This window comes from Sorex araneus, chromosome 4, assembly GCF_027595985.1.
Source record: "Sorex araneus isolate mSorAra2 chromosome 4, mSorAra2.pri, whole genome shotgun sequence".
Taxonomy (NCBI): Eukaryota; Metazoa; Chordata; class Mammalia; order Eulipotyphla; family Soricidae; genus Sorex; species Sorex araneus.
In genome coordinates, this window is record NC_073305.1 from 122,913,101 (window position 1) to 122,933,119 (window position 20,019).

A 20,019-nucleotide genomic window follows, 5' to 3' on the forward strand; every position below is an offset into this window, starting at 1 on the left:
TAGAGAAGATCACAGAAATCAAGAATTACAGGTGTTGGTTATATCGCTGGCCCTCAGTTTGAACATTTCTGAAAAGGAGGCAATTAAAGGCCTCCATGTAAGGATTGTTTGATAATTAAGAGATGATAAAGTTAAAAACAACAACCTGTTTATCTCAAATTATATTTTATGATTAATTCTTTATCCCTACATCTATCTACTCCTCTTTCTCTACTTCACAGAAAAAATTATGACATCAGCATCCAAAGGAATTCTCCGCCCATTTTTAATCGTCTGCATTATCCTGGGCTGCTTCATGGCATGTCTGCTCATTTATATCAAACCCACCAACAGCTGGATCTTCAGTCCCATGGAGTCAGCCAGCTCGATGCTGAAACTGAAAAAGTTATTCTCCACCAAAACGTATTATTTTAACGAAACTGTTATTCTGATTTGGTTGTGGCCATTTGGACAAACCTTTGACCTTACGTCTTGCCAAGCAATGTTCAACATCCAAGGATGCCATCTCACCACAGACCGTTCCCTGTACAACAGAGCTCATGCAGTTCTTATCCATCACCGAGACATCAGCTGGGATCTCACTAATTTACCTCAGCAGGCTAGACCACCCTTCCAGAAGTGGATTTGGATGAATTTGGAATCACCAACTCATACGCCTCAAAAGAGTGGCATTGAGCACCTGTTCAACCTGACTCTGACTTACCGTCGTGATTCAGATATCCAAGTGCCTTACGGCTTTTTGATGGTCAACACAAATCCTTTTGTGTTTGAAGTGCCAAGCAAAGAGAAGTTAGTCTGCTGGGTTGTAAGTAACTGGAACCCTGAGCATGCCAGGGTCAAATATTACAATGAGCTAAGCAAAAGTATTGAAATTCATACCTATGGGCAAGCATTTGGAGAGTATGTGAATAATAAAAATTTAATTCCTACCATATCTACTTGCAAATTTTATCTTTCTTTTGAAAACTCAATCCACAAAGATTACATCACAGAAAAGCTCTACAATGCTTTTCGGGCTGGCTCTGTACCTGTTGTTCTGGGGCCATCTAGGGAAAACTATGAGAATTATATTCCAGCAGATTCATTCATTCATGTGGAAGATTATAACTCTCCCAGTGAGCTAGCAAATTATCTGAAAGAAGTTGACAAAGACAATAAATTATATCTTAGTTACTTTAATTGGAGGAAAGATTTCACAGTATCTCTTCCACGATTTTGGGAATCACATGCATGCTTGGCTTGTGATCATGTAAAAAGGCACCAAGAATATAAATCTGTGGGTAATTTAGAAAAATGGTTTTGGAATTAAGATTTTACATCATTTGCACACTTGGCAAATTATTTTGAAGAGATATCCAAATTTTGAGGATGAAAAGAAAGACAGTCTGCTTTTCTGCCACAATTTATTTTTGATCACTCTCTTGGGTAACATGTATATTTTGATGGAGACTTTTTAAGAGCTCATCATTAGCAATCACTCTTGATTTTAAATTATCCTGTATATACCTAATTATGTATTTATTCTTTAAAGTCATTTGTAAAAAATTGTTATTTCACATTTTTCTAGTTGTTCATAATGTAAGTTTGTGATACATCTGTTGTTCCCACATTGATCAACTGGTCTATCTATTGAGAAGAAATAATGATGCATATCTTAAAATATAAAATATTTTCACTAAACATTACAGTCGCTGGCTCCAAGTTTACATAATGTAGCACTGTTGTCCCGTTGTTCATCGAATTGCTTGAGCGGGCACCAGTAACATCTCTATTGTGAGACTTGTTACTGTTTTTGGCATATCGAATACATAATGTAACAGAGGAAAATTGTATGTTATTGAATTTAACGTCTGACTTCTGAGTTGAACAAACTGTATAACCATGTGTATTTGATCTGTTTCTACCTGTTTATTACATTTGTGAAGGCAGAAGTGTTCATGTAGTGAATAAGATAGATTGTAAAGCAGAACCGTTTTACTCAGGATGTTATTAAACTTCCCTTTGATTTTTATTTAGATGACTTGCAGGGACTTGTTCTCCTGATCTAAACTAAGTTTTTCAAGCATTTGAATACCCAATTTGCTGTAGTTTTCAGTAAGTGGGAAGCAATCCTAATAACACTTAAGAACATTTAATACAGCTCCCTTTTTTGTCATAGTAATACTATGTAATAAAACTAATGATTTCCTCAAATATCAAAGCAAAAGTATATATAGAAATATGTCAATTAAAATGGTACATTTATATACAACTTTAATTACATATAAATTGCATTTTCCCCCAGAAGTCCCAGATTTATACAAATCTCATTTTACCTTATGAGAAAATAAATAGGCCTTGTTCTATCATATCAAGAGCCTAGGCAAAATCGTCATAAAGACATTAGATATAAGGTGTTAAAAATAACAAAGTGTGGAACCGGAGCGATAGCACAGCAAGTAGGGCATTTGCCTTGCACACGGCCGACCTGGGTTCGATCCCCGGCATCCCATATGGTCCCCCAAGCACTGCCAGGAGCAATTCCTGAGTGCAAAGCCAGAGTAACCCCTGAACATCGCTGGATGTGACCCAAAAAGCAAAAAAAAAAAATAACAAAGTGAAAAATTATAAGAAGCATACATAAGAAACAAACAAGCTAATAGAGAGTAAAGTTGTAATTTGTTGAGTGAAAAATGAATTACATTGAATTTCTGGGGATATTTTTGTTTGTTTCAATTGAGTGACAATTTTAGCCCAAAGAAAATAGCAATATGCTGTTTTACAAAAATTTCAATTCAGCAATTATGTAATTTAGTAATTTGTATACAGCATATATGGCCATGGCTTTGGGACCTTGCAGAACCAAAATTAGCTTACTATCAGACTAAGTTTAAGGATAATTTATCCCTTAACTTATTGCTTTGGAACATTTTTCTTAAGATTAAGACTTGGATACAAGAGTAGATCAATAGGTAAGAAAAGATGGGATACTGGACATTCTTCAAGGAAAGCATCACTTCAGAAAATCTTTAATAATTCTGTTTAATTTTTGTCATAAACCATAAAACAGGGCATTTGATGACATTCATTTAGATCAATTGGTGATTCTGGTTGTTTTATTCTTAAATTTTCACACCAATAGAATCCACACCAACAGTTCTCTGCAAAAAAGAGAAGTTATAGTGAGGTGAACTTCAATTCAGTAAGAAGGAAATATGTGCAAAAACTCAGACCACCAGGTGAGAGAATGAACTTTCTGAATCACTGGAAGTACCTGAGCAGAGGAAGATCATCACATTGCTTGCTTGATCCTGAAGTTTGTTTCTTTACCCAGGTTGAACTGAATATTGTGTGAGGCAATGTCCAGTTGGAGATAAAGATGAGCAAGGAACTATCACTGCCTTAAAGTATCTTATAATTAAGTGCAGAGATACAAAAATCCTGCCATTGGAGTCAGCGTTTATTTACAACATAACTTCAGTGGAGTTGAAACAAATCACCACTAATTTAACGAAAATAGAGCAAATGCTCCAAATTTGAAATGCGAACTTTGTTTTCTGATTTAGCACAATATAGATTCCCCTCATACTATAAAATCTAATCACATTGCATCAGGAAATAGTATATCTATGTGAATTCCCTCCTAGATTCCCCAGTTTCCTAGATAGAAAAGATTTCCATAGGCATATAATTTATCATGCTAAAAATAATCAACTTCACACAATGATAGATTTAATTCTATCACCTATAAAGTACATGGAATCCTTTCTCTATAAAGTGTAGACAACTTAATGAAGATGCATAGCTTGCAAGTTTACAAAATAACTGCATTTTTTAAAAGTAGAAAAATATGCAGTGTCTTGACAACCTCCTCTTCTATGGAAGGTTCTGATACTGTCAAAGAATTTCTAAAACCTGAAGTCATCACCCATATTGCCAATTACAGCTCTGCACTCTCTTTTATATGTTGAATATAGTACATCTAATGAGAAGTCAAAGCAACAATACAAAGTCACCAGTTAGTACATCAGTATATTGAAAACCCATTACCAAGTACCAGAAAAATAAATACTTATAATTTGGAATGCAAACATGAGTCAACTGAGTTCTTCAATTCCAGGCTCATTAATCTGTAGTTTAAGGGCTGCGAAAAATTTTATAGCAGTGTTTAGAAATCAATCTCTTCAGCCTACTTTTAAATTAACTAGATGCAGAAATAATATTTAGTCAATAATTTTGTTTCAGTGCATGTGTGCGCACCCACACACACATTTTTAATGACATAGCTAAGTTTAAAATTTAAGTGAAACATGTTTTCTAAACCTGCATTAATTTTCATGCTGTTTTCATCTTCCCTAGAAAGAACCAAAATTTCTAAATCTATTAATGGCTTATTGGTATTGGGGCTTAATGAACAGTATATTGTATGTGGAAACACTTTCTCTTTAGAAAAGTTACACAGTAAACAGAACCTTGATTTTGTTAGCAATCCCTCAGATTAAATATTTTAGAGTTATACTTTAGAGATAGAAATAGGTTTTCACTGTAATAAAGTGAAATGCAACTCTCAATATGGAATCTGGGGCTTAGCCACTCCTTTAGTAAATCTGGGAGTCTAATTTGTTTTAAGAATATCTCATGGTGAAAGATGTTAATTCTACAAAATTGTCTTGCTGTTGATTATAAATGAGAATTAGTATGTCTAGGATATATCATAGATGTTAAGCGACAATAAGCCATTATAAAGTTTTATTTCAAGCTAGCAAAAATTGGTAGTACCTTAATGTCTGGTTATTTAAGTGTAATTGTTGTAGGTACAGGCCTACTCTAGTAACGGTATATAAATGTTAATTTTATAAACATCATTATTATGAGTGTATACTGAATTTTTTATATTCAGCAAATACTGCACTGAAAAAAGTTATGATAGTCATCTTTATGACATGTAAGTTTGCTGCAGTAAACTAGAGATTTTTTTAAGTAGAAAAATTTTTACAACTCTAGTAGGTAACCAATTATCTGCTTTAAAGTTTCTTATCTACTATGTAAATTCTCATAATTCTAGAATATGTGTAAATAATTTGTGTTAAAAGGGCTAGGAAAATGAAGAACAAATTATGTGTAGAGTGAGGGAATATTCAGGAATTGTTGAGTCTTTAAATCCTTTCCTCTGAGCTAAAAAGATAATACTGAGAGTAAGGCACTTGTTTTGTATGTGCCTCATTCACAGTACTACATGGTAAATCTAGATTTGTTCCCCAGTACTCCATGTGGTCCTGAGAATCACCTGAAATGATCTCTGAGTACTCAAAACAAAGAAACAAAAACAAACAAAAGTAGATTTTTGCCACCAATTAGATGTTAAATGCATAAATACAAAAAGGTAGAAAACTATACTATTGATACTATTTTGCATGCATTTTCAGACTAGTTTCCATAAGTCTTAAGTCATTGTCTAGACCAAGTTTTTTATAAAGTAATATTTCAAGTAAGACTTAGATTCTAACATTAAAATATTGTATTCAACCATATGTTTTAGTTCTTTCTCTTGTTTCTCTCTCCTCTCATATTCTCTCTATCCTCTCTGTCTCTCTCTGTCTCTGTCTCTGTCTCTGTCTCTCTCTCTCTCTCTCTTTCTCTCTTTCTCTCTCTCTTAGGCTATATCTGGCATTGCTCAGGACTGACATGTTACTCGGGAGACCATGTGACCATGTGGTGCTGGGGATCAGATCTGAGAGTATGTTTGCAAAGCGTGTCCTCCATTTCTTTGACCTCTCACATTTATCCCTGAAAAACTCTTTAACAAATCAATCATAATCAAATTGAAAAATATCATGAACTTCAGAATCTAAAACATAAGCACACTATCATATAGAAAAGTGATTTCAATAGATACCCTTTCATTAATTATAAAAACAGTTTTAGAAGTCAGGTGAGATATGATTTACCAAAAGAACAGTTCTAGGTTATTGCTTCAAGTTAACAATGATGTTTTACATTTATTTTATTCTTTTATTTGTGCCTGGGTACAAAATAAAGGTTGTTTATGTGCTTTTAGATTTATTGCAGACTAAAACCTTTGAAAGAATATTGCAAGAAAGATTAAAAGTGATTTTGGGGACATGTTAATATTCTATCCGAGTATTAACTTACCAACATTTTTAATAAGAAAGAACCAAGTATTTACAAAGAATATAAAGTTCAAGCACTGTGAATGGCACCTATTTACTAGCAAACAAAGCATAAAGAGAAATACTGTTTCTTTCCCCACTAACTAGACTCTTTTGGACTATAAACATCAGTCAATTAATATAATTTTTTCCTGGATGTCTCTCACCTAGAGAGTTTGTAACATTTTGCAAATGAGTAAGTTCCACTACTATCAAAGTGTTTTCCCTCTCAGTAATTCATATTGAATGTACTCATAATCACAAGGATTATGTAGAGTATTTAACAAAAAACAAAAGAGAGATAATGTACTAAGCCAGAAATATGAATAGTACCAGGTTGGGTTACTGGCTTAACAAACTGTAATTTTGAGAGAAAGCCTCTCTGGAATTTGCTGTCTGCAAGGATCCTTCCTTCTAGCCATTTTTCTCTTTCATCTAAGATCAAACGTACTTGCAAATAAATTACAATTTTCTTAAAGTCCAGTGACATCAAAATATTTTAAAGATATTATATTAAATATATTATACATAAATATTTTCAAGAAATTTCCTGTTTATTTAATGAGGGGAAAAACATGAACTATTTTTAAAATAAGATGTGAAAAGAATACAAATCAGTGTTTGGAATACAGAAAATGCTCAATTAAGTTTTCCTTGAACTCTTCTTTGCAATTCTTCACAAACATACAACCTTTTTATTCAATTAATTCACATACTATAAACTGAAGTATTTATTGATTGGAGAATCCATTGAACATATGAACACCAATCAACACCAGTGGTGTTCTATCAATATTGCACACTATTTTAAAATAATTTACATTTTTGTATAATATTTACCTTAATTATAATAATCTAATGTTTTGCTACCAAAAAATTTTTAGTGAGGCACATACCTAGTCCCCATCTAACAATAATTATATGATATAGAAGAAAATTAGAGTATTCCTGATTTCTAATTGAAAAATTAAAGTATTCCTGATACAACTAGATAATTTGAGAATTTTTAAATAAACATTAATAAATGTTTATGTTTTAATATTTGCTTTAAAAATATTTTGGTGGAATTTTAAAAGTTTCTTCAATATTTGGCCATCCTTTGGAAGTGTTCTTATTGTAAAACTGGTTCCTGTGCCACTTGACCAACAATCACTAGGGGTGTTTAGTAAGAGCACTGACTCCTGGACTGTAATCACAAAATTCAAATATTTTTAAATGAACCTGAAAAAAAATGTTTTAAATACATTTCCTGAGTTACTCTACTCCATATATTTTAAATTATCCTAAGTCATCAATTCTAAAACAAAATATGTCTTTGATACCTCTGGATCAGTACAAAAGAAGTAATTTGATACACTCAAATTCTCATTCTCTGGTCTAAAATCTGTGTCTCCCCATGTAGTGCTGAAAGATATAAGATAATCATAGCTACCCTATTAAATGGAAACTAGATTCACTCAATTGATACAAGTTTCCACTTTTCTTGAGTCTGCCTAGAAGATTCCTGTGAAGTCCTGTGAAGACATGTTTCCCTGCTTTAAGATCCAAGGCATTCTCTGTGCTTATCTATTTTGAGAAATAGTTAAGAAACTATTAACTAGTTTCTTAATTGGCACCAAGTTATTTATCACCTCTAGAACTTCTTTCTTGTTTTGAGTGGCTCATGGGTAATATTTGTCGAGCATGGGTGCTTATCAGAATCTCCTGAGACTGAAAAATTTGGTTGCTCAGAGACTTCTTCCAAAAACTGGTCCTATTTAAAAAAATAATAGAGGCGAGCAGCTAAGAAGGCTCCATGGGTAATAACTCCTCCTCTAGGAGTCACCAGTCTGCACAAAACACAGCATACAATTCTCAGCCTACAGGAATTATTAGAAAAAGAAAAGAATACATATTCCTTGAAAAATATTTCTTATACTCTTTTTAGGTTCTAACTGCATGTTTGCATTTTGAATGTGAAATATTGAATTATACAATTATTAGTATCCTTACACCTATAAAATCTGAACCTTCTGTTATCTTCTAATCATTAATATGTGTTAAAAATAACCTTTTTCTGAGTCTCTAGGTCCTTATTTGATAAATGGAAATGGTTACAGTTGAGATGTAACAATGAGTTGTGTAACATGAATTTTCAATGACCACACCTTTAATATTGAATCTCAGTTCTGCCACTGATTACTATATGCAAGTTATTAAATGTCTCAGTCTCAGACTTTGTAATGTGAATCACAGGTGTTATAGCCCTGTCTTTTTTTTGTGAGGACAAATAAAGTGGCATTGAAGTTACCAGATTATATATTAAATACATATAATTTATTATTGTAAAAAGCATTTGGAATGATATGAAACTTTGCACAATTTTAATAATAGCATTCTGAAAATTTTTAGTAACATTATCATTGCAAATTTAAATACACCAAAGAAAGTCTTTGGGAGAAGAGAAAACTATTGCATAACTGGGTGCATCCAAATCCTTGGTGATTACTAAGCATGAATGGACTGTGGGAAACTGGCAGTGGTAGTGCCTGGGAATTATTTGCCATATGAAGCACAAATACCATTTCCTAAAATAATTAGAATCCAGGGAAGCTTAATTTTCATTCACTGTTATGAGCGATCAGCAATTCCATTGGTATAGTTCAAATCAAAGGAAAAAGTAATAAGGTGATTCTCAGATTCTCTTGAAAACAAAAAGGTCTAGAAATATTCAACTACTTGAAAATATTCAACTGCTTAACTAAATCCACTTCTTCAGTTGATCCACTACTCTAGTTTATCCAGGGTTAATAATACAAATTAGAAAAGATAATCAAGTTACTATCTACTTTCCCTAAAGTTAAATTTATACTAATATAACTTTAAAATATTAGGATATATACTTTTCAATGACAGTGCATAAATTTAGTAAATGAATATATTTGTTTATGGTGCTATTTTTTTTTAAAAAATTCTTAGCCAGACTGTGACTAAAATTACTCTAAGTATTAACTTTATAGTAGATTTTTGACATAAATAATCACATATGTCTGCATGCACAAATTCTAAATTATGTTATGATAAAACAAATAAAAGCAGATAAGGCAAAATTTATTTTAGATGTGAAAAGATTATATTAAAAATATTATTATTATGCATTTTCTAATCCTACCACTTTAAAGAACATTAGAAATGTTTTTTTTTTCAGATAAGTCATAGGAAACATTCAGATACTAAAGAATTTTCCTAAGTTTTTTGGTAATCAAATTGTTGAACTAGATAGATATAGATATAGATATATATCTATATATATAAAATATTTTTAGTAAAAGCTAGTAGCACAAATGTTTTTTCCCGCAAAAGATAAATAAAATCTATCTGAAAAATTAAGATTTCTATAGGAGGTAGCCCAACTGTAGTAACTATATACGACTATACTCCATTTTGATTAATGAGGGTACAAAAGACAGAAAAGTAGCATAGCCAGAAATGATACCTAAACTAAATTAATAACCCAACAGTATTCATTATTGAAGAAATCTGTGCCCAAATTACAACAGTGAATCCTCAGTGTCAGGTTAGCCTCAGTAGATAACTTTAGTCCCCTGGATGAAAGGATTCTGAGGAAGGCACTTTTGTCCAAGATAAGGTTGCTAGAATCAAGAACTAACTCTCTTGGGTAGGATTTTGCCTCCAGAGATTGCAATGATATCAGGTCTTTTACATACTGGATCTCTTCTTTGAGTCCCATGAACAAATCCAAACTATCTAGTTGGCTGTGTAAAACTGTGAGCAGTCCACTTTTCAACTAACAGATGACTTATTCTGAGTATTGAAAACATTCTTTTTAAACAATTCAAATGAAAGAACAGTCATATCACGACAGGAAATTTATTTAGAAATTAAAGAAAAACAAAATTTTTCAGTTTGTAGATGACCTACATTCAAATAATTGAGATTTCTTGACTTGGAAGATTAATAGACTTTGCGGCATTGAAATATTAAAAAAGTAGTGATGGCAATGACATCTTTTGCCCTCAAAAATGTAATTCTCTAGAGTGTGATGGTAGCATTCCAAAAAATTATTTATCATCTTTTTTCCCCCTCTTATTTTTTGCTACATTTTAAGTTTTGCTATAGCTAGGAGTCAGGGTTAGTGGATTTACTTAAGTACATCAAAAAATAAAGCTTTTTTATATAACAAGTCATGTAAAATAGATCAGTAGGCAAAAATGTTTGGCAAAGGCAATTCAATGAGCTAGTTAAATTATTTTAGTGAATTATTAAGATTTGTCACCTCTATTGAAAATATGGTTTGTTCAAAATTCAATCAAAATGTGTGTAACAAGTTTTTCAAGGATGAAATTGATGAGTTAAAATATAATCAAAATGTTCATTCAAATCCATAAAGCTTTAGAAATGAGGAAAGTGGCAAAGAGTAACAAAAAAACTCTTGCATGCACACTGCATTATATGCCATGAACACCTCTGGGCTGCAGATTTCTCATCTATCAACCTGGTGTTGTTGGACTTTACGCTAAAATCACAGAACTAGCATAATTGTTCATGGGACTTTCTGTTTTAATTAGCCAGGCTTAGAGCATGCACTTCCATATCTTCAGAAATTGTCCTTTTCTTCCTTTCATTCTGCCATGGCCCTATCCTGGGAAGCATAAGAAAAGGAAGGTAGCAGCTAAAAGGTGTATGTGGAAGGGGTGAATTCCCTTCAGAATTCTATTATAAATGATTTTTAAAGAAGAAAGCTACTCTGGAATTTTGTAAAAAAGCAGTGTAACCTCTACATGCCTGGTATTTCCTTAAGAAGAAATACAGAAACCCATTCATGCCTGTGCCCTTTTGTGTAATTAAAGTGTAACTGAACAAAATGATATTGAGTCAAGAAAAGAAGATCAAAACTATCTTGCTGAAACAGATTGTGCCAATTTTTTAATTGTTAGGGTCAGCAATATATATATATATGTGTGTGTGTGTATATATGTGTATATATACACACACATGTATGTGTGTATACACATACTTATATATACATATATACTATTTGGTTGGTAATTGTATTTTTTATCAATGTAATGTGAATTTTGCACTTACGTACTGTCATATTTAAGGAAACTCTTAAAAACACTCTGAAACTTAAATGCCAAATGTACAGTTTTTAGGTTCATGTTATTTCTGATAAGAACTTAATTGCATTGTGCTAATAGTTGTTTAAAGCTATTAACTTTCAGCATTGTACTATAGTAATACAGATATGTATGGTTGTTGTAAGCACACTAATCATCTGAAATTTTATAGAAAAATATCATACATTGTTCAGAAATCACTTTTCTACTTATTTTTTGTAGAGTATTTTTCCACACTTGAAAAAACATGATTATTTTATATCAAACATCAACCTTTCTTTAAACTTTTATTTTACTAGTGAGTCCATGTTTGAAGTAGATATGTTAGAAATTATATAAAGATATTAAGGTTGTGTATTAAATTAGGTGAAAAAAATGCATGCCATTGGTGAATCATGCAACTTTGGGGGGATTAATAGTGCCAAATAAAAATTAAGCTTTGTCTAAATTCATGTGCATGATTCATATCCTTTCAAGAGTCCTTTTTAAATTTAGAAGAGTGAAAATGTTTTAATTAGTGCTAATGAGCCAATAGACAATGCACTTTTACTTATTTCTCTTTTTTCTAACCTCGAAACATACTGTTGTCTATTTTTGTCCCCAAATTTCCTCTTGGAACTTATTATTGGTAATAAAATTCAACAAGTAAAGTAAACAATGTAATTTTCTCTACAGTATCTTATTATTACAAAGCATGATGATGTTAAAGTATCATCTTGATCCATTCCATACTGAAAACATAACATTTTGGCAGTTCCTCCTACAAAAATGGAATGTCTATTTTCACACTGCCTAAATCAACCACTGCCTGGGAGGAAGGGGGAAATAACACTTGAGACCAAGTTTGGACAAAAATAAATTAGATAATAATTGAGAAAATACAGACAGTGTAACAGTCAACGTAATTAGTATACGGGAACAAAAGTAAATCAGTGTGTTTGTTAGTGATCTGGGTAATTATGAAAAGTATATAGAAAACATAAATTATGGTTGCAGAAAGCAAGTATTTATCTACTAATAATTTGCAATCACTTATGGGAACAGAAATTACTCTATTCAGTAATGTTTTGTTTATGTTTGTGTATGTGTGTGTTCTTTTTTTAAAAAATACACCTGTACTTTTGAAAGGGCTTCAGTCTAAACAGAAAACATGTGTAGATAACAATCATGCCCCTGTAACATTAGTCTTTAAAATATAATAAGGCTAGATCATAGCATTAGTGTTTTCAAAACACCAATAAATACTTGCAATATTGAAAAACAATTTTACTGCTATGCCATTAAAACAGTGAAGATTTATTTATAAAATTGTTTATTTATAGATATTTTGCTTCATTTAAGTTCCATTTTAATAGCTTCAGTAAATTTAATATAATGGTTAGAAAAGTTGTCTCTAGCTACCATTCCAAGTGAACAGCATGCGACTGAGTCTTTCTGCATCCATGAAGAAAATATGAATCCAGACAATGAATAGCCAACCAGTCCTAGCAACATAGACATCAACTTCATCAACAAAAATGTTATTTGTGAATAACATACAACAAGAAACATTCTCTTAGTGTGATCTTAGTTTGCTCCCACATTGTCCCACTGAATTGATTCAATATGTAAATAGAATAACTTGTTTGGGCAGCTAGGAGAATATTTTAATAAGCCATGAGAGACAAACTGCCATTGAAAATTTTTACATTCAGTTATTTAGAGAACTAGAGTTTTCCAAAAATTAAACCAGAGATGTCATTTGAAATGTCCTTTTCTTAAAAATACCATCACAACATAAATTCCTGCCCATTAATGTCTTTCTGGGCTTATAAATATACAGTGTGATTACTGTACAGTGTGGTATCTGTAATTTTGTTAAACAATAATGACTTCCACTATCTGTTAATATTCCAAGGCAGAAATAAATGTATAAATGTTTGAGCCTATATGTATAAGAAGAAATCATTTTCTTCAAACGTATTTCCTGTAGTCAGTGTAATTATTTCACTGATTTGCCACTGGAATTATTCCTTGGATGTATGAATAAGTATGTGCTATTCAAGTCTAATGAATTTCTGTACTGTGAATATTTAAAATAAAATAATTCAATTTAAAGTGCAATAGTGCCTGTTATTTATAATGCTTACACTCAGAATAATTAGCTTGAGAAAATTCATTTTTGTACAAATCTATATTTCTATGTCTGCTGAGTTAAAATTTTTTAACTAAGAATATATTATAGATTTCACTTTCTTTACAAACATTAAGTTTCAAAATGATTCACTATACATATGTAAACAGTTTTAGGGTAATTTATTTCCTTAAGTTTGTTTACAGTGAAAAATATTCTATTTTAAATTTTATTTTTTGAGAGTCTCCCATAGAGTGTTTGGGATACTGAGTCATTCAGACTAATACAGCTTGATGCTCAGGCCCAGAGAAGCAGCACTGCTAAGGCCCAACGGTGCTGAGGGCAACCAGGGCTACACGTGGCATTGCCAAGAGAACAATGGGATTATGAGAAAAGTTCTGGGCCCTTTACTGATGAGTTATCTTCTCAGCTCAGTCTTTCACTGTTTGAATTAAACAGCCGAACGATAGCACAGCGGTAGGGAGTTCACCTTTCACGCACTTGACCCGTTGTCGATTCCTCCGCCCGTCTCGGAGAGCCCGGCAAGCTACCGAGAGAATCGTGCCCGCACGGCAGAGCCTGCCAAACTACCCGTGGCATATTGGATATGCCAAAAACAGTAACAAGTCTCACAATGAGAGATGTTACTGGTGCCCACTCGAAAAAATCGATGAACAACGGGATGACAGTGACAGTGACACTTCTAAAAATATATGCTAACTAAAAAAAATACATTGTTTGGACTTGTAGACAAGGGAGGGGAAACTTTGAGGAGATAGGAAAATCTCAGTCTCTATGTTCTACCTTGTTCTTAGTTTGGAAGATAATACATTTCAGGGGGATTTCAAATCTAATTTCTCTCAAATTTTTATACATAATCAAACCATATTCATTAATGAAACTTAACAAAAATCATATTGTGTGGCAAGCGGGTAAGGGTAAGGTGTCTGCCTTGCACACTGCCAACCCTGGTTCAATCCCCAGCACCATGTATATGAATGGTACCATGCGCACTGCCAGAAGTACCAGACAAAGAAAATTCAGTTATCATGATTACTTTTAGAGTGCTCTGTCGCATTTACTCTACTGATGGCTCCACATCCAGAGCCCAGACAATTTTTCTACCCAGTTCTCAGGATCTTTAATATTGACATCAAGGTCTATATCCACTATAATACAAAATAGATTCCATATTTGAAGTACATTTTTAAACTTAATTTTTAGAAAAAAAACCTAGCGGATTTTTGTGGCACATTTTTAAAGAAAGGAAGCTAAAGCATTGAGATGTTGGGAAAAATGTTCAGAAATGATGAAATTGGCAATCTGACTAACATAGGCTATGTTGGTTGGTTTGAACTTATGTAGACAGTAGTAAGTAGTAAGTAGTAAGATGAACTCATTGAAAATTTAGACACAGATTTACATCATCAAAGCTACAAAAAACATTTTTCTAAAATTTTAAATCATTCAAAACTTAGCATCTCACCATTCTCACTGATAATTTCATCATCTTAAATAAATACTATTTTCCTTTAGCTGAATACAAGAAAGGAAGCATAATATAATGGTTTTTAGTGTCAGAATTCTGAGGCAGTAGTGTTCACATTTAACTCAGCTCTAACTGACAAATGCTTGTCCCTGCGAATATTATTTCACCTCTTTCTCTCAGTTTCTTCACATCACAAAAAAAGCAATAACTTCTTACTTAAAGGATTTTTGTGATTAAATTAGTTGTAGCACTGTAGCACTGTCGTCCCATTGTTCATCGATTAGCTCAAGCGGGCACCAGTAACGTCTCCATTGTGAGACTTGTTGTTACTGTTTTTGGCATATTGAATGAGCCACAGGTAGCTTTCGGGATACTCCAAGAGGGACGGAGGAATTGAACCCAGGTCAGCTGTATGTAAGGTAAACGCCCTACCTGCTGTGATATTGCTCCAGTTGATAAACACAAATTATTCACAACAATCTCTAACCAGAAGAGTACAACTTTCAATTGTACTGATTTGCTTTAAGTCTTCTGGTGCAAACAAACCTTCACATATCTGATAGTAGCTATTATTTTAAATCACAATCATTGAAGTCTTGAAATGTTTCTTGGACATTGAACTGCTTGGGAAAAATTTTAATTTTTTTTAGATGGCTATTCTATTTTGCCTTATGTTTTGTTCCCCCAGTATCTGATCTTTTAAAAGGGGCATTTAAGTGGCCAAAGAGATAGTACAGTGACTCGTCTTGCACACAGCTGATCTGGATTCAATCCCCAATACAACATATGATCCACACATACTAATAAGACTGGACCCTGAGTACAAAACCAGGAGTAAGCTCTAACCATAGCTGGGTGTGACCAAAAAAAATGTTAAAGGATCTTATAAAATTAATTTGTACTCCAAATAATAAGCATGTGGTCATAAGGTAGCAGAAAAAGAAAGTTGATTTCCAGAAGGAACCAGAGGGATGGAGTTCCTAAAACAGTTTTTAACAAAGTTTATTATGTTTTAGGAATTTTCAAATTCTGCCTTAATATTAAATATTGAGTTCAAAACTATAATCAGACCTAAACTCAGAATTTTCATTATGTAGATAATAATTGTTATAAGTGGATTATATAAAATGACCAAGAAAATTACAAGATCATCTTATCTTGGGATATGTGTGCTGAGAAGAATATTTTGAATTCAGTATAAAACATTAACAATGATTAATTCTATTAAGCAACATTCTTCATTGATTTTTTTCCCTGGCTCTCTAATCATCTATAGTCACCATTCAAATGTGGTGATTATATTGAGATAAGAAAAACCTGGGAGAATTTGGGAACTAGAAATAGCTCTACCAAGTGAAGTAAGACAGGTACTAGATTGGTAGATCCAAGTTTTATATTATCAAAGATTATATTCTAGTAAATGAAGCTTTATGTGATTTCCAAAGTTAGACAACAGATGACAAAAATATAATTAAGGGCAGGCAAGTGACTAATATGATGGAAACAAGAATAAATGTATGAAGGACAGAGTGACAGGAGGATGACTGGAATTCCCTCTCCTGTTAGAAGTCTTATGAAGAAAAAAATGAGATTCAACTACATCAATTCAACAAAATTTATGTGGCAATAAAGCAGGGACTCATGAGAAGAATGGACTGAAGGAAGATCTCAGAATTTCAATGATAAGAATGAAGGCCAAAAAGAAACTACCTTGTTTTTAAGACAACATAACTTTGAACAACTCTCTGAGGTTATGATGATGCTCCAGAATCTTCTATATTAAAAATACAAGACAGGGAACTCTGAAGTCCTGAATACCTCTTGCTTTGGATGCTGTTCAATATTTGTCATTTCTTGGCTATAACAAAAACTGTAGTTCGTAAATTTACTTCAGAAGTTATAAATATATTTTGGCCTTGAGAACTATATTGTAATCTGATACTTCTCAGAATAATATAAAGTCCTTGGTTCCCACCACCACTAACCTTACCACAGAGTGCCACCAAGAGATACTTTTTCCTGTGTCAAATCCTGTACAAGTCCAGGGGAACCTCAGAGTTACCCCCTGGAAACTGGTCCCTGCAAAGGGCTTCTGACAGGCCCTTCCACCTGCAACAGTACCCACCCAGACTGAAGAGAACACTGAAGTGAGACCCCCACCTTATCTAAGTTTATAAGCAATGATAAGTTGTGGGTAAGCGCACTTCTACAGACAATAGAATCTAGGACTGCACCTTGAGAGTCCATATGCTGACCATAGGCATTTTCAACATTATGGATGAGGAGAGAAATTAATTGGTCCAAGAGACAAATCCTGGAGCAGTGGATAGCCAGAGTCCCACACCTCAAAGTAGCACCAGGAACAAAGGAAAATAGCAGAGGAATTCAGCTGCATCAACTGATGATGAAAAAAGTCGAAGAAGATCCTCTACTACATCAGCCCCTTTTAAAAGTGTTTAAAGAAAACATTTGGACAAGTCTGTAGATGTTTAATGATCTGAAAGAAGCAATTGAACACAAAATTAATTAACTTGAAGAGAGTGTGATGAAAATAATCAAAGAAATGATTCAAGAAAATAACAACTAAAACATAAAAAAAAATTCTCAGCTGTAGAATGGATGAAGCTGAAAATCAGTGGTGTATATAATACACAATGCAAAGATATGGTATACACTTCATCAGTATAGAAGAGGTCATAGAAAAAATAATTTAAAAAATGAAGAGAATTAAAGAGACATTGCTGACAATGTTCTGAGGAACAACCTCAGAATATAAGCATTCCAGGAATGAAAAGAGGAAGGGGGGAAAATATCATCTGAAAATGTCCCCTATATGGTAAGGAGATAAAGGCATATTGAGCCAGGAAACCTAGAGAGCCAAACTAAATTCAAACAAATCAACACCAAGAACCAATATGATAAAGGTAGAAAAATCCAAAGAGAGATACAGATTCCTTAAAGCAGAAAGAATGAAACAAAAGCTCCCACACAAGGGGGGAAAATAAGATTTCTCAAATGGAACTACAAGCAAAAGAGAATAGAGTGATTGGTATAATGCATTGATTTGTTTTGTTTGTTTCTTTGTTTGGAGGCCATACCAGTGGTGATCAGGTGCTTACTCCTGGCTCTGCACTCAGAAATCACTCTGAGCCAGCTCAGGGGATCCTCAGGGATGACAGGGATTAAACTCATGTTGGAAACATGTGAGACAAATGCCCTGCTTCTTATAGTGAACTATATGAGACATAAATTTAAAAGAACTCTATTGAAAACAGAGTCCAAGGATAGAGAGGTAGTATAGGTTTAAGATTCTTGCCTTGCATGTGGTCAACCCCAGCACCATATCTGACCCCACAAACACCATTAGGAGTGATCATTAAGCACAGAGCCAGATATAATTCTGATCATCACCAGGTATTGTCCCAAACTAATATGTCAATGCATAGGAATCAATGTTTTAAAGGAGGCAAAAACTTATAACATGGAAACCTATAATTAATTTTTGAAAGAAATAAAAAGCCCACTAGAAAATAGAAAACATTTTAAGTTAGTGGACTAGGAGAATTCACATTGCCAAAATGACCGTCCTACCCAAAGCATTGGGTAATAAATGGGCTGGAGCGATAGCACAACAGTAAGGCATTCGCCTTTCACGCAGCCGACCGTTGTTCGATTCTTCTGCCCCTCTCGGAGAGCCTGGCAAGCTACTGAGAGTATTGCGCCCATACAACAGAGCCTGGCAAGCTACCAGTGGCGTATTGGATATGCCACAAACAGTAACAATAAGTCTCACAATGAGAGATGTTACTGGTGCCCGCTCAAACAAATCTATGAGCAATGGGATGAGAGTGACAGTGACAGATGTAATACCCATTAAAATATCAAAACATTTTTGAAGCACTTAGAATCTACTAAAATTTACATGAAATCAAAATGCTTCAAGTAGCCAAATCAATTCTGAGGGAAAAAAAGTAGATGACAATTATCATATTCCCTGATTTTAATGCGAACTATAAAGCTATAGAAATCAAAAGAGTCTGGTTCTGAAACAAGGGCAGACTGTCAGTTAAATAGAACAAAACTGAGTTCCAGATATGAATCTTCATATAAGTGAAATTAATCGCCCTCGGCCCAGATAAACCCGGAGCTGCTGAGCGCGAATCGGACCCTCTGCGGCGCTTAAAGACTTTGACTCCAAAGATGTAACACATTCGGGCATCCAGCGCAGCACCTGAGAGCAATGCATTGGGACACCAAACTGGGCTACAACTCGGTGCTGCTGGGGGTGGATTTTTTTCCCCCCCCACCCTGTCTTCCTGCATGGAAAGCGGCGGGCTGGCGGCACCATGTGGCAGGCGCCATCTTCTGATTCCAGACCCACAGGTATTCAGATTTTACTTTGGGGGCTCCCAGGAACTCATGGGAAGGGGGCGTAACCGGCACGCCCTCGGCCCAGATAAACCCGGAGCTGCTGAGCGCGAATCGGACCCTCTGCGGCGCTTAAAGACTTTGACTCCAAAGATGTAACACATTCGGGCATCCAGCGCAGCACCTGAGAGCAATGCATTGGGACACCAAACTGGGCTACAACTCGGTGCTGCTGGGGGTGGATTTTTTTCCCCCCCCACCCTGTCTTCCTGCATGGAAAGCGGCGGGCTGGCGGCACCATGTGGCAGGCGCCATCTTCTGATTCCAGACCCACAGGTATTCGGATTTTACTTTGGGGGCTCCCAGGAACTCATGGGAAGGGGGCGTAACCGGCACGCCCTCGGCCCAGATAAACCCGGAGCTGCTGAGCGCGAATCGGACCCTCTGCGGCGCTTAAAGACTTTGACTCCAAAGATGTAACACATTCGGGCATCCAGCGCAGCACCTGAGAGCAATGCATTGGGACACCAAACTGGGCTACAACTCGGTGCTGCTGGGGGTGGATTTTTTTCCCCCCCCACCCTGTCTTCCTGCATGGAAAGCGGCGGGCTGGCGGCACCATGTGGCAGGCGCCATCTTCTGATTCCAGACCCACAGGTATTCAGATTTTACTTTGGGGGCTCCCAGGAACTCATGGGAAGGGGGCGTAACCGGCACGCCCTCGGCCCAGATAAACCCGGAGCTGCTGAGCGCGAATCGGACCCTCTGCGGCGCTTAAAG

General features: G+C 34.5%; 1 protein-coding gene across 6 annotated transcripts in view; it reads left to right on the forward strand.

The window, feature by feature from the left end:
• Positions 1-12,743, forward strand: part of FUT9 (fucosyltransferase 9) — a 208,300-nt gene extending 195,557 nt beyond the window's left edge. For all 6 annotated transcript variants that reach the window (XM_055137264.1, XM_055137265.1, XM_055137263.1 and 3 more), the window contains one exon: positions 222-12,743. In XM_055137264.1, coding sequence (XP_054993239.1) covers positions 230-1,309 — 1,080 coding nt within the window. In that variant the 5' untranslated portion in view covers positions 222-229 and the 3' untranslated portion in view covers positions 1,310-12,743. The remainder of the gene's footprint in view (positions 1-221) is intronic.
• The last annotated feature ends 7,276 nt before the right edge of the window (positions 12,744-20,019 follow it).